The sequence below is a fragment of the Periplaneta americana genome, chromosome 11, assembly GCF_040183065.1.
Source record: "Periplaneta americana isolate PAMFEO1 chromosome 11, P.americana_PAMFEO1_priV1, whole genome shotgun sequence".
NCBI lineage: Eukaryota > Metazoa > Arthropoda > Insecta > Blattodea > Blattidae > Periplaneta > Periplaneta americana.
The window spans coordinates 9687973-9712526 of NC_091127.1; the positions used below are offsets into that span (position 1 = coordinate 9687973).

General features: G+C 36.1%; 1 protein-coding gene across 8 annotated transcripts in view; it reads left to right on the top strand.

Annotated features, from left to right (window-relative positions):
- Nucleotides 1-15334, top strand: part of E(bx) (nucleosome-remodeling factor subunit NURF301 E(bx)) — a 110133-nt gene extending 94799 nt beyond the window's left edge. For 6 of the 8 annotated variants that reach the window (XM_069838946.1, XM_069838952.1, XM_069838948.1 and 3 more), the window contains 7 exons: nucleotides 4223-4505; nucleotides 6346-6544; nucleotides 7609-7889; nucleotides 9688-9855; nucleotides 11657-11852; nucleotides 11939-12023; nucleotides 15022-15334. In XM_069838946.1, coding sequence (XP_069695047.1) covers nucleotides 4223-4505; nucleotides 6346-6544; nucleotides 7609-7889; nucleotides 9688-9855; nucleotides 11657-11852; nucleotides 11939-12023; nucleotides 15022-15224 — 1415 coding nt within the window. In that variant the 3' untranslated portion in view covers nucleotides 15225-15334. The remainder of the gene's footprint in view (nucleotides 1-4222; nucleotides 4506-6345; nucleotides 6545-7608; nucleotides 7890-9687; nucleotides 9856-11656; nucleotides 11853-11938; nucleotides 12024-15021) is intronic. The other 2 variants (XM_069838950.1, XM_069838954.1) reach the window with 1 other exon arrangement.
- Nucleotides 15335-24554: the final 9220 nt, after the last annotated feature.

A 24554-nucleotide genomic window follows, 5' to 3' on the forward strand; every position in this document is an offset into this window, starting at 1 on the left:
CTTCTGAATAGTTCATTCTTTATCTGTAATATTCTTTTACACTTAAAACTCAAGAATAAAGGTATTTTACATACAACTTCAAATTAGTGTAACTCTGAAAATATTGAGATTAGGACAAATGTTTATATGACATTTTTTTGCTCAGAATGTTTTCGGAAATAAGCTCCGCAAAGGACGGTAAATCCTTGAATCACTCTGTATAAAAAATAATTTTTCTCGTAAGCTTTCAAAGGATGATAGAAGCTTAAGTTGTACAATGTGATGATGACTGTGAGGTGACTATAATGATCATGGAGATGATTTTGATGACAGTGGCGGTGGAAGTGGTGGTGGTGGTGATCATGACAATGATGATGACAATGTTGATGATAGTTGAAGTCAGAAATTTTGTATACTGACTGCAACCATGGTATGTTGTATTCTAATCTTCACATTATTGTGTACAAAATAATTTTTATTGATTTGTACCGTACAACAAAGGGTTGGAAGTAAAATGTAGAAATATAAAATATACCCTGTGTGTTTATGCTGATAGATTTTTTACTAATTAGATGCTGATCATTACACAAGTAAGTGCATAAGTACCGAAGTCTTTGTTAGTCCTCGTTTTCAGTGTCCATTACTCGTGAAACACTCTCTAATAGGAAACTTCTGGTGTTAATTTTATAGTGATAAGACATATCGTTAAGAGTAGAGTTGTAAAAAAATATATATATTGTGCCATATTATTCCTTGTGTAGCTAATTTTTCACCTTTTAAGTTGAGCAGATATTCACATTAGTGAAAAATTGTTTCAAAAATATTTTGAGAATGTTAATTCGATTTTGAAATTCTCTATAAAATTTTAAACTCAACAATATTTATATTCATACACTCGATTGTCCTTAACATTTACTGTTTCATTTAAACTTACTATTTATAGTACTCACTATAAATTTTTTTTAAAGATCTAAATGCAGTGAAATGTTTATGTAACAAATGCTGGAAGATAGAAAATAGAGTAATATTAACTATTTTTCTTAAAATATATGCATAATTATTTGAGTTTAATTTTTAATATGAGTGTCACATTGGTGACATTTTTTCATTAAATGTGTTATGCGTTTCACAAAAATTCAGTTCCTCTATCATGTTACTGTCCACATGTTGTCTTCTTGAACTGTTGTTCAAAAAGCATATGTAAATGAAATCATTTACTGTAGAATTATACCGGTACTGTTTCGTTTTCTGTATTCCACATAAGAAACATTACAGGCAGATGAATTAAATATTGGGTTTTTTTAGTTGATTATTTAACAACGCTCTATTAACTACTAGCTGTTAGCATCGATGGCAGTGGTGATAGCGAGATGGTATTTGGCGAGATGAGGCCGAGGATTCGCCATAGATTACCTGACATTCTCCTTACAGTTGGGGAAAACATTTGTGTGTACAGTGAATGATTTTATTAATGTATATTTTTTAAATGATAGTTGAACATGCAAATAGGGACATCAGAGGACGTGATAGTGAACTGCGTTGTTGTTGCAAAAATGCATAAAATGTATAATGAAGTATCTGTCGTCTTTCTTAGACTAATTTTTAATTTTTTTAATGTTCTTGAACTTGTTTAATTTATATATACAAATAATTGAATCGGAAGATACAAAAAGTGACATGTTACAAAAAACAAATTTTACAGGAGACAATAAAAACTTTTCTAATTCCTGCAAATCATGTTCTGTATACATATAAAAATTAAGTTACTTGTTCCAAAATTTGTAGACTAGTACAGGCAACTTAATTTTTATATGTATACACAACATGATTTGCAGCAATTAGAAAGTTTCATTGTCTTCTGTAAAATTTGTTTTTTTTTTTTTTTTTTTTTTTTTTTGTAACATGTCACCTTTTTTGCATCTTCCAATTCAATTCTTTTAATGTATCAGCAAAGAAAGTCCACAAACTCTTAAAATTCATGCAGCTATTAGCCTAAGCAGAATGACATATTCCTTTAGATTTAGGTAAGTGTAATATCAATAGTATAAGGACATTCTTGTCACTTCATGATAGCAGAAAAAACGTCTCATACTATAGCAAACGACTTTAATAGTACATTATGCAACGAGCCTATAATGATAGTAATTAAGAAGCGAGTATGGATATTTATGAAACGAGCGCAAGCGAGTTTCATAATTTTCATACGAGCTTCTTAATTACCATTATAGGTGAGTTTCATACGACTTTTTATGCTCGACCATATTTCTAACTTGAAATTACCGGTATTCAGATGTATACATTTTATTTGTATCTGACAAGATCGGAAGTGACCTTGTTCTAGGTCGTGAATTGTGAGATGTGCGCAGACGCGAAAGTATTGATTTTTTCCGAGGAACAATAATGTCATTGACCTTAACATAGTCCCGTTAAACTTGATAATATTATAACCTTGATTATTGAATTCGACATTGAAAAACGAGATGACAAATTGAATTTATTTGAATATTATTTACAATTAACGCTAATTATTATAGTAACAGAACATAACCTTCTGCGACAGTATTGGATTTCCAGCCTCCGTGACTTTTCGCTAATTCTCTTTCGATTGCATATCCGAGAATAATCGATACTTGCGGTTTTATAACGGTACAAAGCTGACTTGTCATTGGCTGAACACATGTAAGCTGAGTTATCATTGGCTGAAGACCTGTACTTTAATGAGTAGGTGTACTTTAATGACATGCATTAAAGGACAGCTACCAGGTGTATATTTACTACATTTCGGCATGGTCGAGCATAAAATAACTTAAGGAATGTCTTGTGCAAAGGGGGTGGATAAATGTCCATCTGCATGTAAACTGTACAGGCGGGTCCCTATAGTCTTCAGCTCTTTGAAAGCAGAGATGAGATGAATATGTGATGTGATGAGCATTTTTCAGCCCTGAATATACTGCAAAGATGACACAAGGCAGGTCCCCAATGGTCACCAGATAACATACACTGCTCTCTGAATACCAGCTTGGTGATCCCTGACCAGCATGATCACCCCATAGGTACTAGTGAGGGATACTGAAATTAAGCGTCACAAAAATCCCTTGTTTAACACCAGAAAAATGTCCCTTGATCTACTAGAAAGTACCGTCCATCAAGTGTCCCCATCTGATTAGGGACCAGTCGTGAATGTTGTTCAGGAAAGTAACACTTGACTGGACATCCCCTCTTCACTTTAAACCATGTACTGTATTTTGGTGAACTCATATGTGAAATGGAGAGTTTTGTATAATGCTGAGAGAAATGGGAGAACTCCGAAAGAAACCCTCATCCTACAATCTAGTCCACCATTAGTACTATCATTCCAGTTCTAAACATCAGTCCCAAGATCATGGAATGATAAGTTCATACTCTTAACACTAAGCTATCAGAGGAGCTGAGAAATTTCTTAGAAGACAGGCAAATATGAAGTGCCTCTTTTAAATGGAAACTTATTTTATATGCCTTTCTACCTTTCATGTTGTTGTTGTTTTCTAATGCCAGGCATTTGACAATAAAGTCATTTGACCTCTTGCACTCCAATATTTTTCAAAGATATTATCATGACCAGCCACTGAAGCACAGATTTTGAGGTGTTCCGAATCCATTTCTTGGTTTGAGTTGCACAATGGGCAGTTAGGGGACTGATAACTCCATTTAACTCCATTTCTACCTTTCATTGATAGCTGTTTGCACACTCTTTTGTTAGTAATAAAATTACATTTGACTATTCATACAGTTTTGTTACATTAACATTTTACTGCTAAATTATACATTTTTTTTCCCAAAATGTTTCACACAGTTTAAAAGTTATTTCACATGCTAAAACAATATTTCAAGTGAAGCTTCAACAGTAATTTGTTTCACATCTCCATTCTAATGATCTCGTGTGTCTTTCTCCTTGTAAATATTTTCAAATTAAACCTCAGTTTCAAAAATTAATGGTGAAATTGAGACATACATCAGTGATACTTTTACTGAGGCCAGCTCTTTTCTAATCTTGCAGTATTTTAAAATTTGCCATTCTAATGTTAACCTGTGTAGTTACGAAACTTAATAAAAGAAAACACAAAAAATAGTAAAATCTGGTGCATGTTGGCCTCAGTACAATTTCCATATCCCTGAATCGGAATTGTATACTTTCGTCACATAAAGCATTAATTAATGGAATTTACTGTCTTACACTTGACATGTAAATATTATGTTTCCTCAGCAATAAAAAATGCGCTAAAACAAGAAAACTTAAACCCAGAAATAGAAGAGAAACTTCTACAACTGCAGCGTTACCAGGAGAAGCAAATGAAGCAGGATAAGACGGAAGTTGCAGTTCAGCCACAAATAGCCACTTCTGTGACAGCCAAGGTGCCTGCAAAGAAGAGACCGCTTACTCAGACCTCACCACAAGGTGCTTTGAACCAGCAGCAGAACGTTGTCAAAGATGACTGGGATTCTGCGCCGAAGCGGAAGGCTGCTAAAATAGAGACCAAAGATGCAAAGTAAGTTCAGTTCACATTATATCATTTATATTATTTTAATGTACCGAAGTACATATGATATTTCCATGCAGATATTCTGCGTCATCATATGATGAAAGAGTAATGGAACGGAGAAAAATTCTCTCCGGCACCGGGATTTGAACCCGATTTTTCAGCTCTACGTGCTGACGCTTTATCCACTAAGCCACTAGGGCGGCCACTAGAGGGAACCCAAGAGTTGGAACAATCTGAGATGATTCTGTCCAACGCCGGGGTGGAATCTGGTGTGGTTTAGTGGATAAAGCATCAGCACGTAGAGCTGAAAACCTGGGTTCAAATCCCGGCACCGGAGAGAATTTTTCTCCGTTCCATTACTCTTTCATCACATTATATCGTTTATATAATAGTAGATATTGGCCTGGGTAGCGTAGTCGGTATAGCGCTAGCCTTCTGTGCTCGAGGTTGCGGGTTTGATCCTGGCCCAGGTCGATGACATTTAAGTGTGCTTAAATGCGATAGGCTCATGTCATGTAAAACAACTCCTGCGAGACAAAATTCTGAATGAGACTGTACAAGAACCACATGTCTAATCCGAATGGTTCCCTAGTAATTGCTTGTACACTAAACAAAATCTGTTCTGTCTCATTTAAACGGAGTTCAAATGAAACAATTCGTGGGTTTATCAAGGATCTTAGTTTGAGTTGAACATCATATTCGTAGGTTGTGTAGAAACAGATAAAGCACGACTTCACTTAGTTTAGTTATTACCTTATTTTAGTAATGCAGTCTTCCAGAAGGAATTCGTTGTGTTTTAACTTCCTTGACAGAGCTGCCTTATAACATACAACTAACTTATTCACAATATATTTATTGAATCAGATTCTAACAATTTTTTTCCCCAAGACTGTTTCTAGAGAATACAAATGTTAAGCATGGCAATTGGAAATTGGGATTGTACAAGATTCAGAATAAGATGGAATATGAATGGAGCTAAACTCAGCCACTTTATGCCGTCTAGCCTATGATAGGAAAGCAGTGTTGCCTAGTTCGCTTGCTGCACTTGCTATAATGCCGCAGTTCAGTTCTTTTATTGCATGCATAAACGTATAATACGTTCAGGAAATGTGGTTGTAAAATTGAAAAGTTCACGACATTTTGAATGAGACTGTACAAGGATCTCACATTTAACCTGAGTGGTTGCCAGTAATTGCTTGTACACTAAACAAAATCTGTTCTGTCTCATTTAAATGGAGTTCAAACGAAACAGTTATAGTCCCGTCGTTCTAATTTCCGTCAGCCAATCACGTGCAGGTCAGCTACATTTAAATGTGTGCGTCTTGTGATTCGCTGATGAAGATGTTATATATTTCCTAAGGCTGGATAAATACTTAATATAAATGCCTGCCATTTTGGCTCTTTCGTTGGAGTTCGCAGAAAGCACATGAGGACGTTATTTCCCGCTCAATTATTTGCTGAATTACAGTGCGTTTGATTTATTATCATAGGAGCTACGACATGATAATGTTTAACGGTGTGGCAAATAGATCCCTCGTCTGGTAGCTCGGCAACGAAAGAACAAAAATGGCGAACGATACTACCTACCTAGACTTTATAGAGCCTTGACTTCCTAAGATATAAGCAAAGAGGAGGAGTCACGCCGGGAATAACAGCGTCGCGACTATAGTGGGTTTATTAAGGATCTTAGTTTGAGTTGAACATCGATATTCGTAGGTTGTGTAGAGACAGTTAAAGCACGTACTTCACTTAATTTTACTTGTGTATAAAACATTCTTTAATACATCATTATTTCGTATTATATAATGTAATAGTTTTTTAACAGACCAATGTGGGATGATTACAGCAATGAAGAGAAAGCAACAGTTGGCACAGTTGTGGCCCGGGCAAGAGCTGGCAAGGGCCGTGAATCCCAAGAGGAAAAGCGACGTCTGCAGGTACAGACCAAACTTCAGGTGCTGCTGTTTCGACATAAAGAGCTTCTCAAGAAAGATATGATCAAGAAACGGGCCTTGCTTGAGAAGGAACTTCAAATAGAGATTCAGGTGAGAAAAATGGCTACATTTCAGCAACTGATCAAGTAAATAACCTTTAGGGCCGATTGTATAAACCATTTAATCTTAGATCAGAGGTTAAATTGATCCTTGTTCTAGCTGAACTTGGAATTTTGTGTTGTATAAAGTCTAATCTGAGATTAATTTGCCTCAAACTACAGTCAACTTTGACTGAAGAAATTTCTCCGATTAAGTTAGATGATCCAAGTTCAGTTATTTCTTTTCTGTTTGAAATATGCGAGTGGCAGACTGTGCAAATAGAATAACCATTGTTATTAATATTAATAGATATGGTAGTTACACTTATATATATATTTTTCAATTTCTTGCCTTAATACACAAACAATCTTATATTTTATAAGGCTCTATCGTGTTCAGCAGTATCAAACAACATAACCTATAATTATATTATGTTTATAACAACCATTAATTATTAATGGATGTGATAGATACATTCATAAATTTTCAAATTGTCGTTTTATAAAGCTTTATTATGTTTAGCTGTATCAAACACCATAACATGATAACAATTTGGAGAACAGTCAACCTTCTTCTTATTGTCCGCCATTATTTACATTGCACAAATAAACCAGTGTCTCCAACAGTGTGTACGGAAAGTCACTAAAAAGTAGTTGTAAAGTTGCTAGATTTCTCATTAATCAACAAAGAAAGATTAAATTTTGTCACTATGGGGTGCTAAAAAGTTCTCTAAACCCCTATTTAAGCAATACAAAAGTTAAAAGAAATTGTTATTGAAAAGAGTTGAAGTCGCTAGATTGGCAACACTGAACAAATCTGTACAACATGGTCCGCACATCACATATTTCACCTGTTTATGTGATGTTGCCAAATCCTTTTCACGTGAACTTATATTGCATTTGAACCAAGGTAATTTGATCGCAGAAAAGTTTTATACAATAGAAGAAGTGTCTGAACTCGGTTCACTTTCCGATCTTCAATTAAAGTTGATCTTTAGTCAGGGAGTTTGATACAATTGGGCCTTAATCTAACAGTGAGATTATATATAATTTATTAATGTTTATAAAATTATACAGAAGGATCTATCAACCGAGTTAGCTGCTCGAACAAAAGCAGAAAGAAGTAAACAAGACGAAGTGAGGACAGGGAGTGGGAAGAGAAAATCGACACCTGTGTCAGCTACCACTATTAGTCCCCCGTCAGCCTCTCGTGGAGGTGGACGACCTAGGAAACAACAGCGAGCAGCCCCAGGTCCTCCAAGTGGGGGTGGCAGTGCACCAGGCGGTGGAGGAGGTGGAAGTGGCAGGAAGAAGGAGAAACTGTATTGCTTATGTAGGACACCGTACGATGAAACAAAGTGAGTATCAGTTTATGTACAGAAGCTGGCAGTAAATGTCGTACGCTAGCATATGGACAATTCCGTGCTCGCTGCACTATACAGATGGTCCCACTCCACCCCTTACCACTTAGCTTCCTCGGGCCAGGCACTCCTCACTACGGTCATTAAGCTGACGGAACATTACTACTTGGGACCTGTCTGCAAGGAGCTCTCTGTATGTTACTAGTCAGCAATCTATCATTGGAGAGGGAAAGGAACTATTTTATTCCGTTATCTCCTGGCTTAATTGTCTCACTCTCGAACTGCTGACTAAAACATACATACATATAAAATATTTACATTTACTAATTATGCTGTACATAAAGACCTTCATTCTAACACTATTAATACTATATGGGTACTTTATATTTTTCATAAATGCCACGGTATTATTGAAGACCTAACATTCTAAATGTGTTAAGTGCCAAAAACAACTTTCTGAGATATTGATGAGAAACACACTGCGAAATTCTCATATGGATGTTCCTACCTTAGGTTGAACAAAATGAAATTTGAAAAATTGGCACTTAGCACATTTAGAATGTTACGTCTTCAATTTATAGCCTTACTTTATCATCATAATGAATATATGCTGATATTTTTAAATTGTTTTTTTAAAGCTTTGAGATATTGCCTGTGAACATTAATGTATGATTAGGATACTTTTTTGTTTTTCATAAAATTGAGAGGGGAAAAAATTATTTTCTGGATAAAACATTTTATCAATCAATCTTCTTAATGTATCCAGCTGTTTGCTCACAACATAAAGTCCACTGTAGTCTATTCAGTTGTTTTTTTTTTCACGAGAAATGAGGGGTATTTTGATTGGTGTTCATTATAGATGCCTGTTGCTAGTAGCCAGAGTTGGGGTGTAGTCAATATATACTGCAGGGCTGTGTCTTCTGCAACTGGTACTGATGATTTTAATTTACTTCTTTTGTGGTTTATGGATGGACAGTATAGAAGAATGTGTTCCAGATCTTCGTCATGATTATTACACCACAGACAAGTAGGATTATCAGAAATGTGAAATCGGTGTAGGTGTAATTGAGTGACAATGTGACCTGTTCTGGCTCTTGTTAAAAATGTTTGAACATGTCTGGGCAAGGTTTGTACATTTCCAGGTCATTTGGTTTCTTTTGTACAGACTGTAAAATGTTTCCGTTGCCAGAAGAGAGCCAATTGTTGATCCATAGGTTTGTAAAATGAGACTTTACTGAAGCAAAAGCACTGGATAGAGATATCACTTGAAAAGGTCTTGATTGCAAATATGTTGCCTGTTTTGCAATATTATTGACCCTCTCGTGGGTACTCACCTTGTCGTGGTGAGGGGGCTTAAACTTGTTCTTTAAGCTAACAAGTAACAAGAGGTACCCACATAAGCTGCATTACCTCCAACGCAGTCCCACTATATTTTTCACTGCTTATGATACATGGAGTCCCTCAGTGTAAAATAGTCCCTCAATCGGATCTCCGGGTAGGGACTGCACTGAAAGATGCCAAGAATCGTACTAAAGTACTTATTTGGAACACCAAAAGTCACACCGTCCAGTCAATTGGAGCCAAATTTTAATAAAACATTTTACAAGAATGTGTATTCCTAGCCAATGAATCTATACATGTCAGAATCTCAATTTTAGAAATTGTGTGGGTTGCGACATTTAGCTGTTTCATGAGCGATATGTTTTTCCCTAACCAGTGTGTAAGCAACACATGACAGAGTAGCAGGCTGTTGTATATTATTATTTTCTTTCATTGTAATATATGCACGTTCCAGGTTCTATGTGGGCTGTGACCTGTGTAATAACTGGTTCCACGGAGAATGTGTTGGCATCACAGAGGAGATGAGCAAGTCCTTGACAGAGTTTGTGTGCACTGAATGCAGACATGCTAGAGATACTCAAGAATTATATTGTCTCTGTAAGCAGCCTTACGATGAGTCTCAGTAAGTATCAGCCCCCTTTCTTTTACTTTTCCATCAACTAATCTGGTGTTGTCCTCTGGAGTCTAGAGGTTATTATTATGCTGGATCCGATTTGTGATTCAAAACTGTCCTAGCGACATTAGTCCTTAGCATGCTTCCTTAAGAAAATGTAAAGCTGGTAGGTCCCATGTAGTTGATTTTGGCAAATAAAGAACCTTGCCCCTGAGTGGAGGGATTCAGACAAAAATTTACTGTTAGTGTTAGCGGACTCTTTTTAATTTTTGTTCCTTTCTTTGCCAAGGAGTCTGCTATCTCATTTCCTTGGATTTCACAATGGGAAGGTATCCATTGAAATGTTATTTATTTTTTTTATAGATTTTGGAGAATTTTAATAGTATTTTTGATTTCATTAATTTTGCTATTTATTGGTTCAAATGATGTAATTGATTGGAGAAAATACTAATATCAGAAAAGAATGTACTTTCGTCAAATGCTGTAGCTGCTGTAAACATTCAGAATTGTAATACGTTTCAGTTGATATTTTGCCTGACATTAAAGATGATTAGTTTTAAAAAGGCGTATTTTATGTTTTAAAAAATACAGTACATATTTTACGTTTTAAAAAAAGGTATGTTTTACATTTTAGTCATGTTTTACGTTTTAAAAAAGGCGTGTTTTACGTGTTTTGCGTTTTAAAAAAGACGTGTTTTATGTTTTAAATGAGGTATATTTTACGTTTTAAAAAAGGGACATATTTTACGTTAAAAAAAACCATATTTTACGTTTTAAAAAAGAGACATTCTACGTCAAAAAAAATAAGGCATATTTTAAATAAAAAAAGGCATGTTTTACGTTTTAAAAAGGTGTGTTTTACGTTTTAAAAAGGCATGTTTTACTTTTTAAAAAGGTATGTTTTACGTTTTTAAAAAAAGGCGTGTTTTACATTTCAAAAAGACCTCAAAATCTGTGCTTCAGTGGCTGGCCATGATAATATCTTTGAAAAATATTGGAGTGCAAGAGGTCAATTCTGTGGTGTTTGGGTAAAGGGGTATAAGTCATTTTTTGTACAGATGGAATTTTGTTCCCCAGATGAACAAATAAGTTAAATTATACAAGTGGGTGTGCAAAAATCAAAGAATACTAGCAGTTGATGTGTTTTATTTGTGTAGAAAATTATTTGTAACAAGGGTTCTAAGTTTAATTTTCACTTATATCCGAACTCATTTTTATGACTTATCTCCCTTTACCCAAACACCACAGGGACTTTATTGTCAAACGCCTGGCATTAGAAAACAACAACAACACATTTCAAAAAGGCAAGTTTTACATTTTAAAACAGGCGTGTTTTATGTTTTAAAAAAGGCATATTTTACGTTTTAAAAAGGGACATTTTACGTTTAAAAAAGGCATATTTTACGGTTTAAAAAGACATGTTTTACGTTTTAAAAAGGTGTGTTTTACATTTGAAAAATGCGTGTTTTATGTTTTAAAAAAAGGTGGGTTTTATGTTTTAAAAACGGCATGTTTTACGTTTTAAAAAAGACGTGTTTTATGTTTTAAAAGAGGTATATTTTACGTTTTAGAAAGGCATATTTTACATTTTAAAAAGTTACGTTTTACATTCTAAAAGGCGTGTTTTATGTTTATAGTGTTTTGCGTTTTAAATTAATATGAAGATTCGCTTTTGTTACTGAAAACAATGAATTAAGTCTTTATTTTTGTAACAATAGTAGATAAAATAGAGAGTCCTTGGTTTTATATCAGTCTCCTACTTTTGATTAATACAGAGGTTGAAAGTTAATCTGCTGGAATTCTTTTGCAGATTCTATATATGCTGTGATCGATGTCAGGATTGGTTTCATGGGCGCTGTGTGGGAATCCTTCAGTCCGAAGCGGATAATATTGATGAATACATCTGTCCAAATTGTCAACGCAATTCCAATATCAATTTTGCAAATATGAAAAATCTAAATTCGAAGGATTTTGAAGGTTTAAGAAAACTTATTAAACAATTACAGGTATTTAATATTACCTAGTTTTTGGCATTTATTGAAACTTCTTTATTGGTCAGGTATTTTATTTCTTATGTACAATGTTTTTTCAGACACACAAAAGTGCTTGGCCATTTATGGAACCTGTAGATCCGAATGAGGCTCCAGACTATTATAAAGTTATTAAGGAACCGATGGGTAAGTAATAATTTTCGTAATTATGAAGATAATTCTTTGTTTTTAAAAAGTTGCATCTTTGCACTCCTGTTGTTAGAATGAAAACAATAGTAGACATTACCATCTATTGATACTATGAGGAACTAGTAGCCTTAATTGAGTAATCAGTACTTAACACCTATATGGGAGGAAGAGCTGTTGTGTACTCAGAAATACATTTTTTAAATTTATATTCTTGTTAAGATTTACAATTGAACTTGCTAAAACATGGAATTTACTACATATGGGGTGAACCATAAGTGATGTCATTAATTTCACCGGTTATTCTGTGAGATATTTAAAACAAAAAATTTAATACAATTTTGCTCGTTTTTGCTTCCTTTTCGAGATAAAAATTGTTTTATATGAAACATTTCACAGCGTATTTTGGGAAAGCCATTGATTGTATTCCCAATATGCTCAGTCAATTTAAGGGGAGAGGATGGTATTTTTTGGTGAAAAATGAGTAAATTCTCAAAAAAAAAAAAAAAAAAAAAAAAATCTTTAAAATATTCTGTGATATATGTGGAATGCATAGCATATTTTGTGGGTATTTGTGCCCTTATCAGATGTTGAGACGCCATTTTTAAACTTACTGCGTTATGGATTTTTAAATCACTCGCCCCCTTTTATTATTGTTTCCGGTAAATTGAATTAAAAAAAAAATTTTTTTCTTTAAAATACTCTTTGATTGTGGGAAATGTATTGCATAACATTTCGTGGGTATTTGTGCCCTTATCGGATGTTGAGACGCCATTTTTAAACTTCCTGCGCTATGGATTTTTAAATTACTCGCTCCTTTTTATCGGTTTACGGTAACTTAATTTTTTTTGCTACATTGCCAGACAAAAATGGATATAATTTCTGAACTATTAAAGATACAGGCATATGAAATTTAGATCATACATTCTTTAGACTATTAGGAAACTTTTCTCTGTAACAGAATTTTGTTAATTGATTTCATTTTAAAACTACGTCCGTTTCTTTGCAAGAAAGGAATTCAGAAAAGTGTTACTAATATCAAAATTCTGTTACAGACAGTTTGTAGAGTATGCTTTTGCAAGTACATTGCAAAAAACTGGATGAATCTACCTTTAAAAATGGTTTAGATATGTCGGTTTTAGTAAAATCCTGCATTGGGTACATTTTTTTTTCAAATATGGGCCCCCAAATAATTTTTTTCCAAAATATTTATTTTTGGTTGAGTTGCTATAGCTATGAGCTCTCTACGTACAAAAAATTAATATTTTACACCAAATAGGAAAAAAGTTTTAAAAAAATACCATCCTCTCCCCTTAAGAGACCAGTGTATTATGATAATAAATTATAGAAATAATTTTAGTTTTATCCCTTAAATGTTCAGAAATTTGATTCAAACAAATGTAACACTTCAAAATTCCTTTTCAGAACGAAAAGTTACATTTGTTCAGATAAAATTTCTGCACATTTAAAGGACAGAATTAAAATATTTTCATTCATTTATTATCATAATACACTGCTCTCTTAAATTGACTGAGCACATTGAGAATTAAATCAATGGGTCTTCCAAAACACGCTATGAAATGTTTCATATAACATAATTTTTTTTCTCGAAAAGGAAGCAAAAAGTAACAAAATTGTATTAAACTTTTTTGTTTGAAATATCTCAAAGAACAACCCCGTGAAATTAACAACATTACTTACAGTTTACTCTGTATATTTATGAGAAGTAATTGTTACTTTAACCAGGATAAATACACACAAATGAATTTAGGAGAAAGATTAAATTTGATTTTGGAGTGACAAAGATGAGGTTTCTTAAGTGAACTGCGAGTTGCTAGGGATATCAGAAATGTCGATAAATACCTACTTAATTTCTATCACTGTCCAAAAACATTTTCATTGTTGTAAGTCATCTTCACACAAGACCTCCTTCAAAATTCTTTCTTTTTTTATATTGTCGATTTTCTTTATTCTCTATTTTCCTTGACTTTTGTACAGAACATACTCTTTCTCACCCATGTTGATTTTTTCACTTTTTTTTTTTTTTTTTAAGATAATCTGAAAGCTTTCCTTTTTCCATTAATTTTTATATAGTCAAATACTTTTAATTCTTTTTGTTGGATGAATGATATTAACTAGACATGGGATAAACCGTTCTTTTTAAGAAACAGTTTCGACTGTGACTGTTTCATGAAAGAAGCTGTTCCAAAATAACAGTTTCAGAGAAACAGTTTCATAAGAATATGTTTACAACATCAGTGCCAACTGTTCCAAGAGTTCCAAATTCTCATCTGCCTCAGGAAATGTTTCAAAGCACTTGAATCGTCTTTAAATCAGCTCTTCAGTGTATTATGACAACGAAAGTCATTTTTCGTAGGTTACTGTTAAGGGGTACAGTAAATAACTACAATCAAAATTAATTGATTTTAGTAAAAATAGTAAAATAGTTTAATAACGATGACATTAGCCGATGATATTTTTCGCAGTATATTAATAATTAACACTATGTTAGGACACCATGAACATATTCTCCATCAATGGACAGCTAATAATTTATATCAGATTTATTAGGGAATTTGATTCGTACAATTAAATTGCGCGATCCTACATAGGCTACTGTTGCACGAAGGCCATGTGGAACATGGATAATATTATATCTACTTTCGATTGGAGGTCAATGAGAGTGCTAAACATGGCCTTTGCAGACAGCAAAGAAGAGGAAAACTGTTTAGAAATTGAACTGTTTATCTCTTGGAACCATATGCATCGTTGGAGCATGTAACGCTCTTTGGAACAGTTGGAACAGGTTGTTTCATGAAACTGTTCCAAATAAACTGTTCCAGTTTTTTTTACCCATCTCTAGTATTAGCATGTTTACTTTTAAGATGTCCCTCAGTGTATACTTTCTAATTTATAAATTAACATCAGTAATAAATAGTGTATGCTGTACAAATGTAACTAGTACTCTATGATACTGTATTTTTGTTTCTTTGACCAGATCTTCAGACGATTGAATTGAGGATCAACGAACGATCATACAAAAAATTAAGCGAGTTTATAGGTGACATGACGAAAATCTTTGACAATTGTCGTTACTACAATCCTCGTGAGTCGCCATTTTTCAAGTGTGCAGAATCCCTTGAGGCCTACTTCGTCCAGAAAATCAAATGTCTGCGTGACAAGCTAGTGGAGAACAAATAATCACGGGTACGGCAAGTGAATGTGTGGGTGCCGAGTTCCTCTTGTTACCAGACATGACGTGAGGAGTACAACCAAACCAAATGACTTTCATGTGGAATGTTTTTTTTTTTCGCCTCGGTTGTGGAATCCATTACTGAAGAATAGTGCCAGTGAATCAGTGACTACCAACGATAAACTTGTGCTTTTCCAGCAGATCATTAACCGTCATTTGTTGAACTTGAAAACGAAATTAAATATGATTATATGTGTTTGTAGATACAAGTTTCAAAATAATGAATTCTGTTTAAGTTTAAAGAATTTGTTACTATGCAAAGAAGTGCCCTGTATTTTAATAACAGTACAAGAATCCCGCCTCGGCCTCTGCTGCATTTCACACTATCTCGTGTAGTACCCAGGTGAGCAGATCATCGACCGCGGACGTCAAGACTACTTTGTGTTACTGGACTACGTATGTGTCACATAGTGTTCTGCCAATAAGTTTTTATCGTTGCCTCCCGTTTGGCCGAGCATTTTAAGGGGATGACTGTGTTGGACTACATTTGTAATTGATACTTGTTGCTGCAACTTGTAGCTTTACTCTTGGTAGAAAGTATGAACACAAATACATAATGTCCCCCCTCTTTGAAATGTGTCACAGTATTTATTCCTACGAGCACCTGTAATCTGTGAAATGCACAGTCCTGAATTAATTCTGTAATTTAGGAACTTATTTTCGTTAATTTTGTTCCCACTTATGCTATGTTGGGAATGCCGTCGTCACTTGCATTGTAAATAGCAGTATATGTTCACATTAAAATAACGTGCTAAGAGGACTGTCATGGATTTTATTGTTTTTCCACTCTTGTGAAACTGTTTGTATGTAAATGTAAAGTAGAAATAATGACTGTTACATCTGTCACGTGCATGCTGTGCATTTAGTGTCCATAGGCTCATGTTTTTGCAGTACAGTATTTTGAATGAATGTAAATATTCCTCAAGTGTGCCTGATATATTTATTTGCCCCCTCAGATCTTTACCAATAAAATAGGATTGTATATGGCACATATCCATACGTGGTAACTCGAGGTGTTTTTCATTCGGGAGCGATACTGCCATCACAGTTCAGTCAACTGAAACAAGCGGCTGCAGTGCTCGGAGTGGGTCCGGTTTCTCCATGCAATTTGTACCTGACCCTTGTGTTGCAACAGGAAGTGAAAAGGGGAAATGATGTATAAATGAATACATCGTCTGAATATGCGCTTATACATTGGAAAATATTATTGTCACATTGAGATTTCCATAGACATGTAATTGGTAGGTTCTTGGTTTTTTGGTAATTCTCCAATTGGACTATATTCATCCAAAAGGCTGTTGGCTTACCAGAAGTATGGATTTATTTTATAAAGAAGTTAATATATTTGTATTTATCTATTAATAGAACTCGCATATACATTGTTTGCTAGTGATATACAATATTAATTGAATAAATAGGTTGGATAAAAAGTTATGGCAACACTGCTATCACGTGACAGCTGTGTGGACATGAACAAGGACTGTTAGATGAGTTAGTGCAGCCAGCGGCGACAGTACTCTGTCAATCTACTGCAGTGTGTAGAACGTTGACTTTCATAGGGATAGTGCGAGCTCCCTTAGACCACGTTTACAAAACTAGAGCAATGTTCCTGGATCAAAATTGAAATGGCACGAGGTCGTAGTGCACAAGAATGTTTTCAGGGACTGCGTGAAGCATGTGGCGATGCAGCGTTGCCATATCGCACAGTGGCACGATGGGTTAAAGCATTCTGGGAAGGCCATGTTGGACCGGTACCAAAGGAAAGGTAACGATTTTCTTGGATGAATCGTCGCTATGGACGAAACCTGGACTCGCTCGTATGAACCAAACTTGAAACACCAATCAAATGAATGGAAGCATCCTGGTTCTCGTTCAAAGAAGATGCTCCCTACACAAAGCGCTGTGAAGGTGATGTTCATTGTGGCGTATGACATTGATGGGGTAATACTGCACCACGCTGTACCTGCAAGGCAGACGGTAAACGCGGACTACTACTGCAGGTTCCTGCAGCACCACCTTCGTCCAGCCCTCAGGAGAAAACGACGACACTTGGGGGTACAGAACCCCATCATTCTTCATGATAATGCAAGGAGTCATACCTCTGCTGGTGTCAAGGACCTCTTGCGCCGCTGGCAATGGGAGATTCTGGAACATCCACCGTACTCACCCGAAATGAGTCCATGCGATTACGATCTTTTCACCAAAGTGAAAGAACCACTGCGAGGGACCTGGTACAATACCAGAGATGAACTTATCCTTGCTTTAGGGCGTTTAATACGGAACATCAACAAAGATGGACACGCTGATGGTGTACAACGCCTTCCAAACATTTGGCAAAAGGTAATAAATAAGGGGGGCGACTATATAGGAGGTACGTAAATTTATTTTATTGGGTTATTTTACGACGCTGTATCAACATCTAGGTTATTTAGCGTCTGAATGAAATGAAGGTGATAATGCCGGTGAAATGAGTCCAGGGTCCAGCACCGAAAGTTACCCAGCATTTGCTCGTATTGGGTTGAGGGAAAACCCCGGAAAAAACCTCAACCAGGTAACTTGCCCCGACTGGATTCGAACCTGGGCCACCTGGTTTTGCGGCCAGACGCACTGACCATTACTCCACAGGTGTGGACGGTACGTAAATGTTGTACCCCTATGAATAAAGCCATGTCAGAAATATCGAACTGTTGCCATTACTTTTTATCCAACCTTAGTATTTAAAACAAATTTTGTCCATGAGAACGAGTTTCTATTGCAATCTCTTTTGTAACTGGGAATACCTTACCTTGTAGATTCACTAGTATATGTCTCTTCCGCTATTGTACATTCATAGAGTTCAGTGTTCTGTTATGTACAAATTTATATGATGTTAGTAAAGAACAAGATGAACAGGTGAAGTCCAGACGTTTTTAAAGGTGTACAATAACTTGTCGTGTAGTCACATCGTGATGTGGTGAGGAATTTAATGTTTAATATACAGTAATGCTTCCTCAACTATTTATATGGTTAAATTTTAATAATGTGCAGTAAAATTTGTGTTCCACCTGCCTTACATATTGAAAAGAAAATTAGAAATGTTGTAAAGGATGATCTTATTCTGACACCAGAAACTTGTTCATGGTACGTGATCACGAACATCAGCAATAATAAAAATAAAAACGTAACATCTAAAGTATGGAGGGTTTCGAAATTTCCATTATGGCCTTACATAAATATTGAATGTCTTCACCCATGTCAATCCGGCCTTCTTGCAGGAAGTCTAGGCCATACTGTGAGGTAGTTTACGTTACAGTAGTACTTATAACCTAATTTCCTTTCAAATTATACGTAGCAAAATATGTATGAAATTTATTAGAGAGTTCTTCATCTTCTGGTATTAGTTACATAAAGCAAAAGCATTTCATATTCCTTGTATTTATCTCCATCTTCTACCTCTATTTTAATATGTTGTGAAATTACACAATAAACATTATTTTACAACCTCAAATTCCACTAGGACTTTCATTTGTCTGATAGAATAGCTTATTGTGCATAGCACACTGTAAAGTTACATCAACTTAAGGAAGCTGTCCTGAGTGGTCTAGTGACTGTCACGCTAGCCATTAAAGCTGAGGTTTCAGGGTTCTAACCCGACCAAGAACATTAAATTTTTAACGATTATAAAATCGTTAGTATGATTTTACTCGAAAGGGAAGTATAGGTGTGATCCCTTGTCATAAATCTACTGCATGTAAAAGCGCCTGTCCTTTAGTAAGAGGAATCCAGACAAAATTTACTGGTTACAAACTCAGAGGTAGCACAGTGGATTCATATGAGTGGCCAGCCTAAGTACATGTGGGTTTGTCCCACCCCCACCTGCAATCTATATCATTCATGTGACACTGATATAGGAAGAATTGGGGCTCATGAGATTTTATATACAGAAGAGCATCGATTATCCGTTCTGCGGGACAAAATTCTGGCATATCCGGCGATGCTGATATAACCTCTGCAGTTGCGAGCGTCGTTAAACAAAACATAACATTCAATTATGCGAAACAAGTGGGGATGGGGGTGTTTGGATAACTCATTTTTCGGATAACTGATCATTTACGAAAATAAATTATTGTTGTTTTCTAATGCCAGGCGTTTGACAATAAAGTCATTTGACCTCTTGCACTCCAATATTTTTCAAAGATATTATCATGACCAGCCACTGAAGCACAGATTTTGAGGTGTTCCGAATCCATTTCTTGGTTTGAGTTGCACAATGGGCAGTTAGGGGACTGATATATTCCAATTCTATGCAGGTGTTTGGCCAAACAATCATGGCCTGTTGCCAATCTAAATGCAGCTACAGACGATTTTCGTGGTAAATCGGGAATGAACTGTGGGTTATGATGCAAAAAGTTCCATTTTTTCCCCTTGAGATTGTGTTATCAAATTTGGTTTGTTGAAGTCTAAGTATGTAGATTTAATAAATCTTTTCACAGAGTAATACGTAGATTCGAAAACAGATTGTACCGGTGTCATAGGAACAGATGAAACAAAGAAACACTGATATTAAACACAAAACTGTACATACAGTATATATTTTGTATCACACGTCTTAAAAAAATAACACAGAGAACTGACCAGTCTAGTTTGACAAGTTCAAAATGGTCATTAAAGTAGCCTACAGTCCTAGATCATGTATACCCAGATTGCTCGGCGTTATAGGTTTTAACGGTAACAACTTTTGTCAGGTTTATTATGCTGCCATCTAGTTGTTACATAAGGAGTCACGTCATAACTCCCATTTAAATTGCATTAGCGACTGTACTGCCATCTCGTGTTCGTTTACGGTGGACGGGTGGCGATCCTAGCGGTTGTTCTTTCAAAGTGCAACCGATTTTAACATAGGAATGAGCAATCTGTATGTGATCTGGGCTACAGTTTAGGAAAATAAGTTCAATTTTTTTTTTTTTTTTTTTTTTTGCTTCAGAGCTGAGACTCGTTTTTTGCCACTAAATCTCATAAACAGCGCTAGCGGAACGAAACTTCTACATGGCGCTCCCGCAAATTCGAATTTCGTGACTGGAACACTTTCAGTCAACCGATGTTTCGGTTGATCGTTATTCGGATAACCAATGCTCTACTGTATATATAAAAAATATTTTTTCCCAAATGTTCAAACACCCTCTTATTCGGTAACTATTGCGAGTAGGATCGTGATTTTTGTCCATATCGATAGGAAATCTAATAAAGAATAATTTATCCCTCTGTCATATTTCAATAGTGTGGACGGTTTTTGTGTGAATTTAATTTTAAAAACCTCTAATTTGAAGTCAATGTGAACAAGTTATGTCGTAGCAGAGAGCAGCTCACCTACCAAGATACACAAAATTCGTTGCCCTCTTACATCTGTATCACTAGTAGAGTGTGTTAGCGGCGATGTTGCCGGACTGCTGAAACTTCAAACTTATAGTCCTGTCGCTCTAATTTCCGGCAGCCAATCACGTTGCAGGTCGGCTACATTTAAACGTGTGCGTCTTGTGATTCGCTGATGAAGACGTTATTCATTTCTTAAGGCTCTATATATACTTAATATAATCGCCCGCCATTTTGGCTCTTTCGTTGGCGTTCGCAGAAAGCACACGAAGACGTTATTTGCCGCTCAATTATTTTCTGAATTACAGTGTGTTTGATTTATTATCATAGGAGCTACGACATGATAATGTTTAACGGTGTGGCAAATAGATTCCTCGTATGGTAGCTCGGCAACGAAAGAACAAAAATGGCGAACGATACTACCTACATAGACTTTATAGAGCCTTCACTTCCTAAGACGTAAGCAAAGAGGCGGAGTCACGCCGGGAATAACAGCGTCGCGACTATAGTTTGGGCTGACTATCAGGTTGAAAAATCCAACTGAGAAAGGTAGACGTCTCATTTTACTTTACATAGGAAGTGAAGATGGTTTTATGGAGAGTGGGGAGTTCGTTATGGAATCAAAGAAATCAGTGGACTATCATGAAGAGATGGTCGGCGACGTCTTCATAAATTGGTTTGAAGGAATTGTGTCTTTGCTTGCACCTAACAGTGTCATTATTATGGATAATGCGGCCTACCGTAGTGTGGAGTTGGAGCGCGTTCCCCCTAAGCAGTGGCTGAAAAAAGATATGACCGAGTGGCTGGATGTGAAAAGAATAGGATACAGCACGGACGAACCGATAGAACAGATAATGATAGCTAACGTTAACAAGAAGTTCGACAGACATGCTGTGGATCCTATGGCAGAACAGGCAGGTCATACAGTGTTAAGACTCCCTCCTTATCACTGTGTATTAAATCCCATAGAAGCCGTTTGGAGCAAAGTGAAAGCACAGTCTAGTATATACAGTCACGAAGCTCAGTACGTACTAAATATGCATCCATATATACAGGGACATCATTTCATTTTTACTTCAATTTTTATTGTACCTGAGTTTTTTAATGCACTTCACTCCCACCCCTTCTACCAATGAAGTTCAACCGTCCTGCACACAGATCCAAGACCTCATATACAGTCATAGTAAACAGTACGTTCCAAAAATATGTTCGCGTTTTCCAGTGACGAAAGAGCTTTTAATATTGAATCATTTTCGCACAGGTACTGTCGTCCATTTGCCTACGTCGTATCCCGGTTTCCCCCACCAGCTTTTATTCGCCAGCTAGTGGCTGGGCTGTCTTAGCTCTTTTCTGAGAACATTAATTTCTGTTAGGAATTGGACGTCTACGTAATATTATACAACTGTTTAAAATAGCTTAAATAAAAGGGGATCGTTAAGTAATTAATTGTCACGTGATTTCCTCCCTTTCTACGACCCTACGACATAACCAGTTGGACGGACAGTAGATAGTACGTATGTCTGAGTAATTTTCAGTGGCGTAGCGTCAATGTAAGCTAAAAAGCTTAGCTTCCCCAGTTAATAATAATTTCATAATAAACCTGCAGTTTATGAAGAAAATTATTTATTAATTTTAATAGAATTTATATTTACGCATTAAATATTGTGATGCGGCAGCTCAGGATGATTTGTGATGCAGCAGTAAACAAGAAGCCTGCACACACCAGCTTCCAAGCAGACCGGTTTCTTCTGTGTAATCCACCCCGCAGATTTTCCATCCCTTCCTAAGCTACTCTAGTCGCAAGGCTCGCAAAGAAGCTAGCTTTAACATTTAAAATAAGTAGTTTCCGAGTTATCCCTTTTCGTGAGTTGTGTTCAGTTGAAGTGTTAGTGTGCATTGTGGCTGATATAATAAATAATGAGCGAAATAAGTTCCTGGCACTAATTTACTTGAATTTTTTTTAGGACAATTGTATTATCAAAACTGACTTACGAACAAAAGTGTGATTTAAAAAACAAATGACCGACTCCCTTGCTGTGAATGAAGGACACAACCAAAAGACAGACGCATACTTACGTAATGATACTAATATTGTGATTTCTCTAAGTATGACAGGGAGTGAGCTAATGTTATACGTATACGTGTCTATTTGTTAGAGATATGTGTAAACCGTGAAATCATATTTTACTACGTATCATTTGAGGTCATGCCTTATTGGTGTTACTTACGATGTTCCAACCAATCTTCGACTGCTGACTTGAAATTGACTACTATTTATTTTAAGACTGTATTTTTGTAATACGTTTTCTCATATTGCATGAAAGACAACTTGAGTTAGCTTCCCCTACTCAAAATTTCATGCTACGCCACTGGTAATTTTATCCTTTCGGATCGGGCAGAAGTGAAGATTGAATTTACAGTACGTAAGGTACTCTTTTATAGAACAGGTACAGAATTATTTCAACATGAGTTACTAGTACGAAGGATGAAACTGGTAATTGGAATTAGGTACAATAGTCTATAGTGCGATAATATGCACAAAAGAACTGAAGTCTGTATCGAAATGAACGGCCACCATTTTAAAAATGTGTTTAAATATCCATATTATGATTATTTTTTTAATTTAACTTCATTCTCTATATTGTACGCGAATGTGCTGTAACAGTACAATATACACTGCATAATTAATACGTCCGAATGGGTAGCTCACTTCGTGAGTAAAAACACTCATTGTTAATACTGTCCTGTATTTTGATTAAACAAAAACCTAATGAAAATTATCAAACTCAAAACCGCGATATTTCCTAGTTTACGTAAATGGATGAACTACTTTTCTTCCCTCCTAAACCTAGTAAAGTGATTTGTTTGTATTTTACGCCAGTATCATCGAACTCCGGCGGCCGGGTAGCTCAGTTGGTAGAGCAGCTGGCTACGGACTGGAAGGTCCGGGGTTCGATCCCAGGTGGTGACAGGATTTTTTCTCGTTGCCAAACTTTCAGAACGGCCCCAAGGTTCACTCAGCCTTCTATAAAATTGAGTACCGGGTCTTTCCCGGGGGTAAAAGGCGGTCAGAGCGTGGTGCCGACCACACCACCTCATTCTAGTGCCGAGGTCATGGAAAGCATGGGGCTCTACCTCCATGCCCCCCAAGTGCCTTCATGGCATGTTACGGGGATACCTTTACCTTTTATCATCGAACTCCAGTCGTGGAAGGGGGTAGCAAACGGCGTTGATCCAGAGGTATAGGCAAGTTAATATTAAAAATGTTAGTAAAAATAAAATTATGTCCCTGTAGTTGCTAACCACTTGGATCGCCACTATCGCCTCATCACAGACAATGAGAAATAGTACCTGCACAGTCTATTGTTCCTAGCACCCTCTCAACTCAAACTTCGTGACTGTATATACTAGACTGTGGTGAAAGGGTATGTTGCCCTAAATAATACATCTTTTAAACTTAATGAACTCAGGATCTTACTAAACGAAGACTTAAAGTTGGTAACGCCAGATATGTGGCTATCGTTTATAAGCCATGTAGGAGGAGAAATTCTGGAAATCGGACGGCGTGTGCGACACCATTGTTGACCGGTTCGTTGTCAACCCAGCTGAGTGCAGCAGCAGCAGCAGCGTTGAAGACGAAGAGGGGAGTTTCCTGGAAGGAGTCCGCGCCTTGTCTGATTCTGATTAGGTAGACAATTAAAATAGGTAGTTATTTTATGTCTTTCATTCATATTAGTAGGCCTCTGACGCTCTTAACATGACATGATTGGATGACATTGGATCTGGATTGCATTCATATTTACTTTAGTCGTCATTTTTCCGATTTTCTCGTAAGAACGTGACCTCTACCAAGCAGTGACAGTTATATACAGTTAAAAGTGACAGCCACATGGCGAGTAAAGTAGTACCGCAATAGGGATATCTTATGC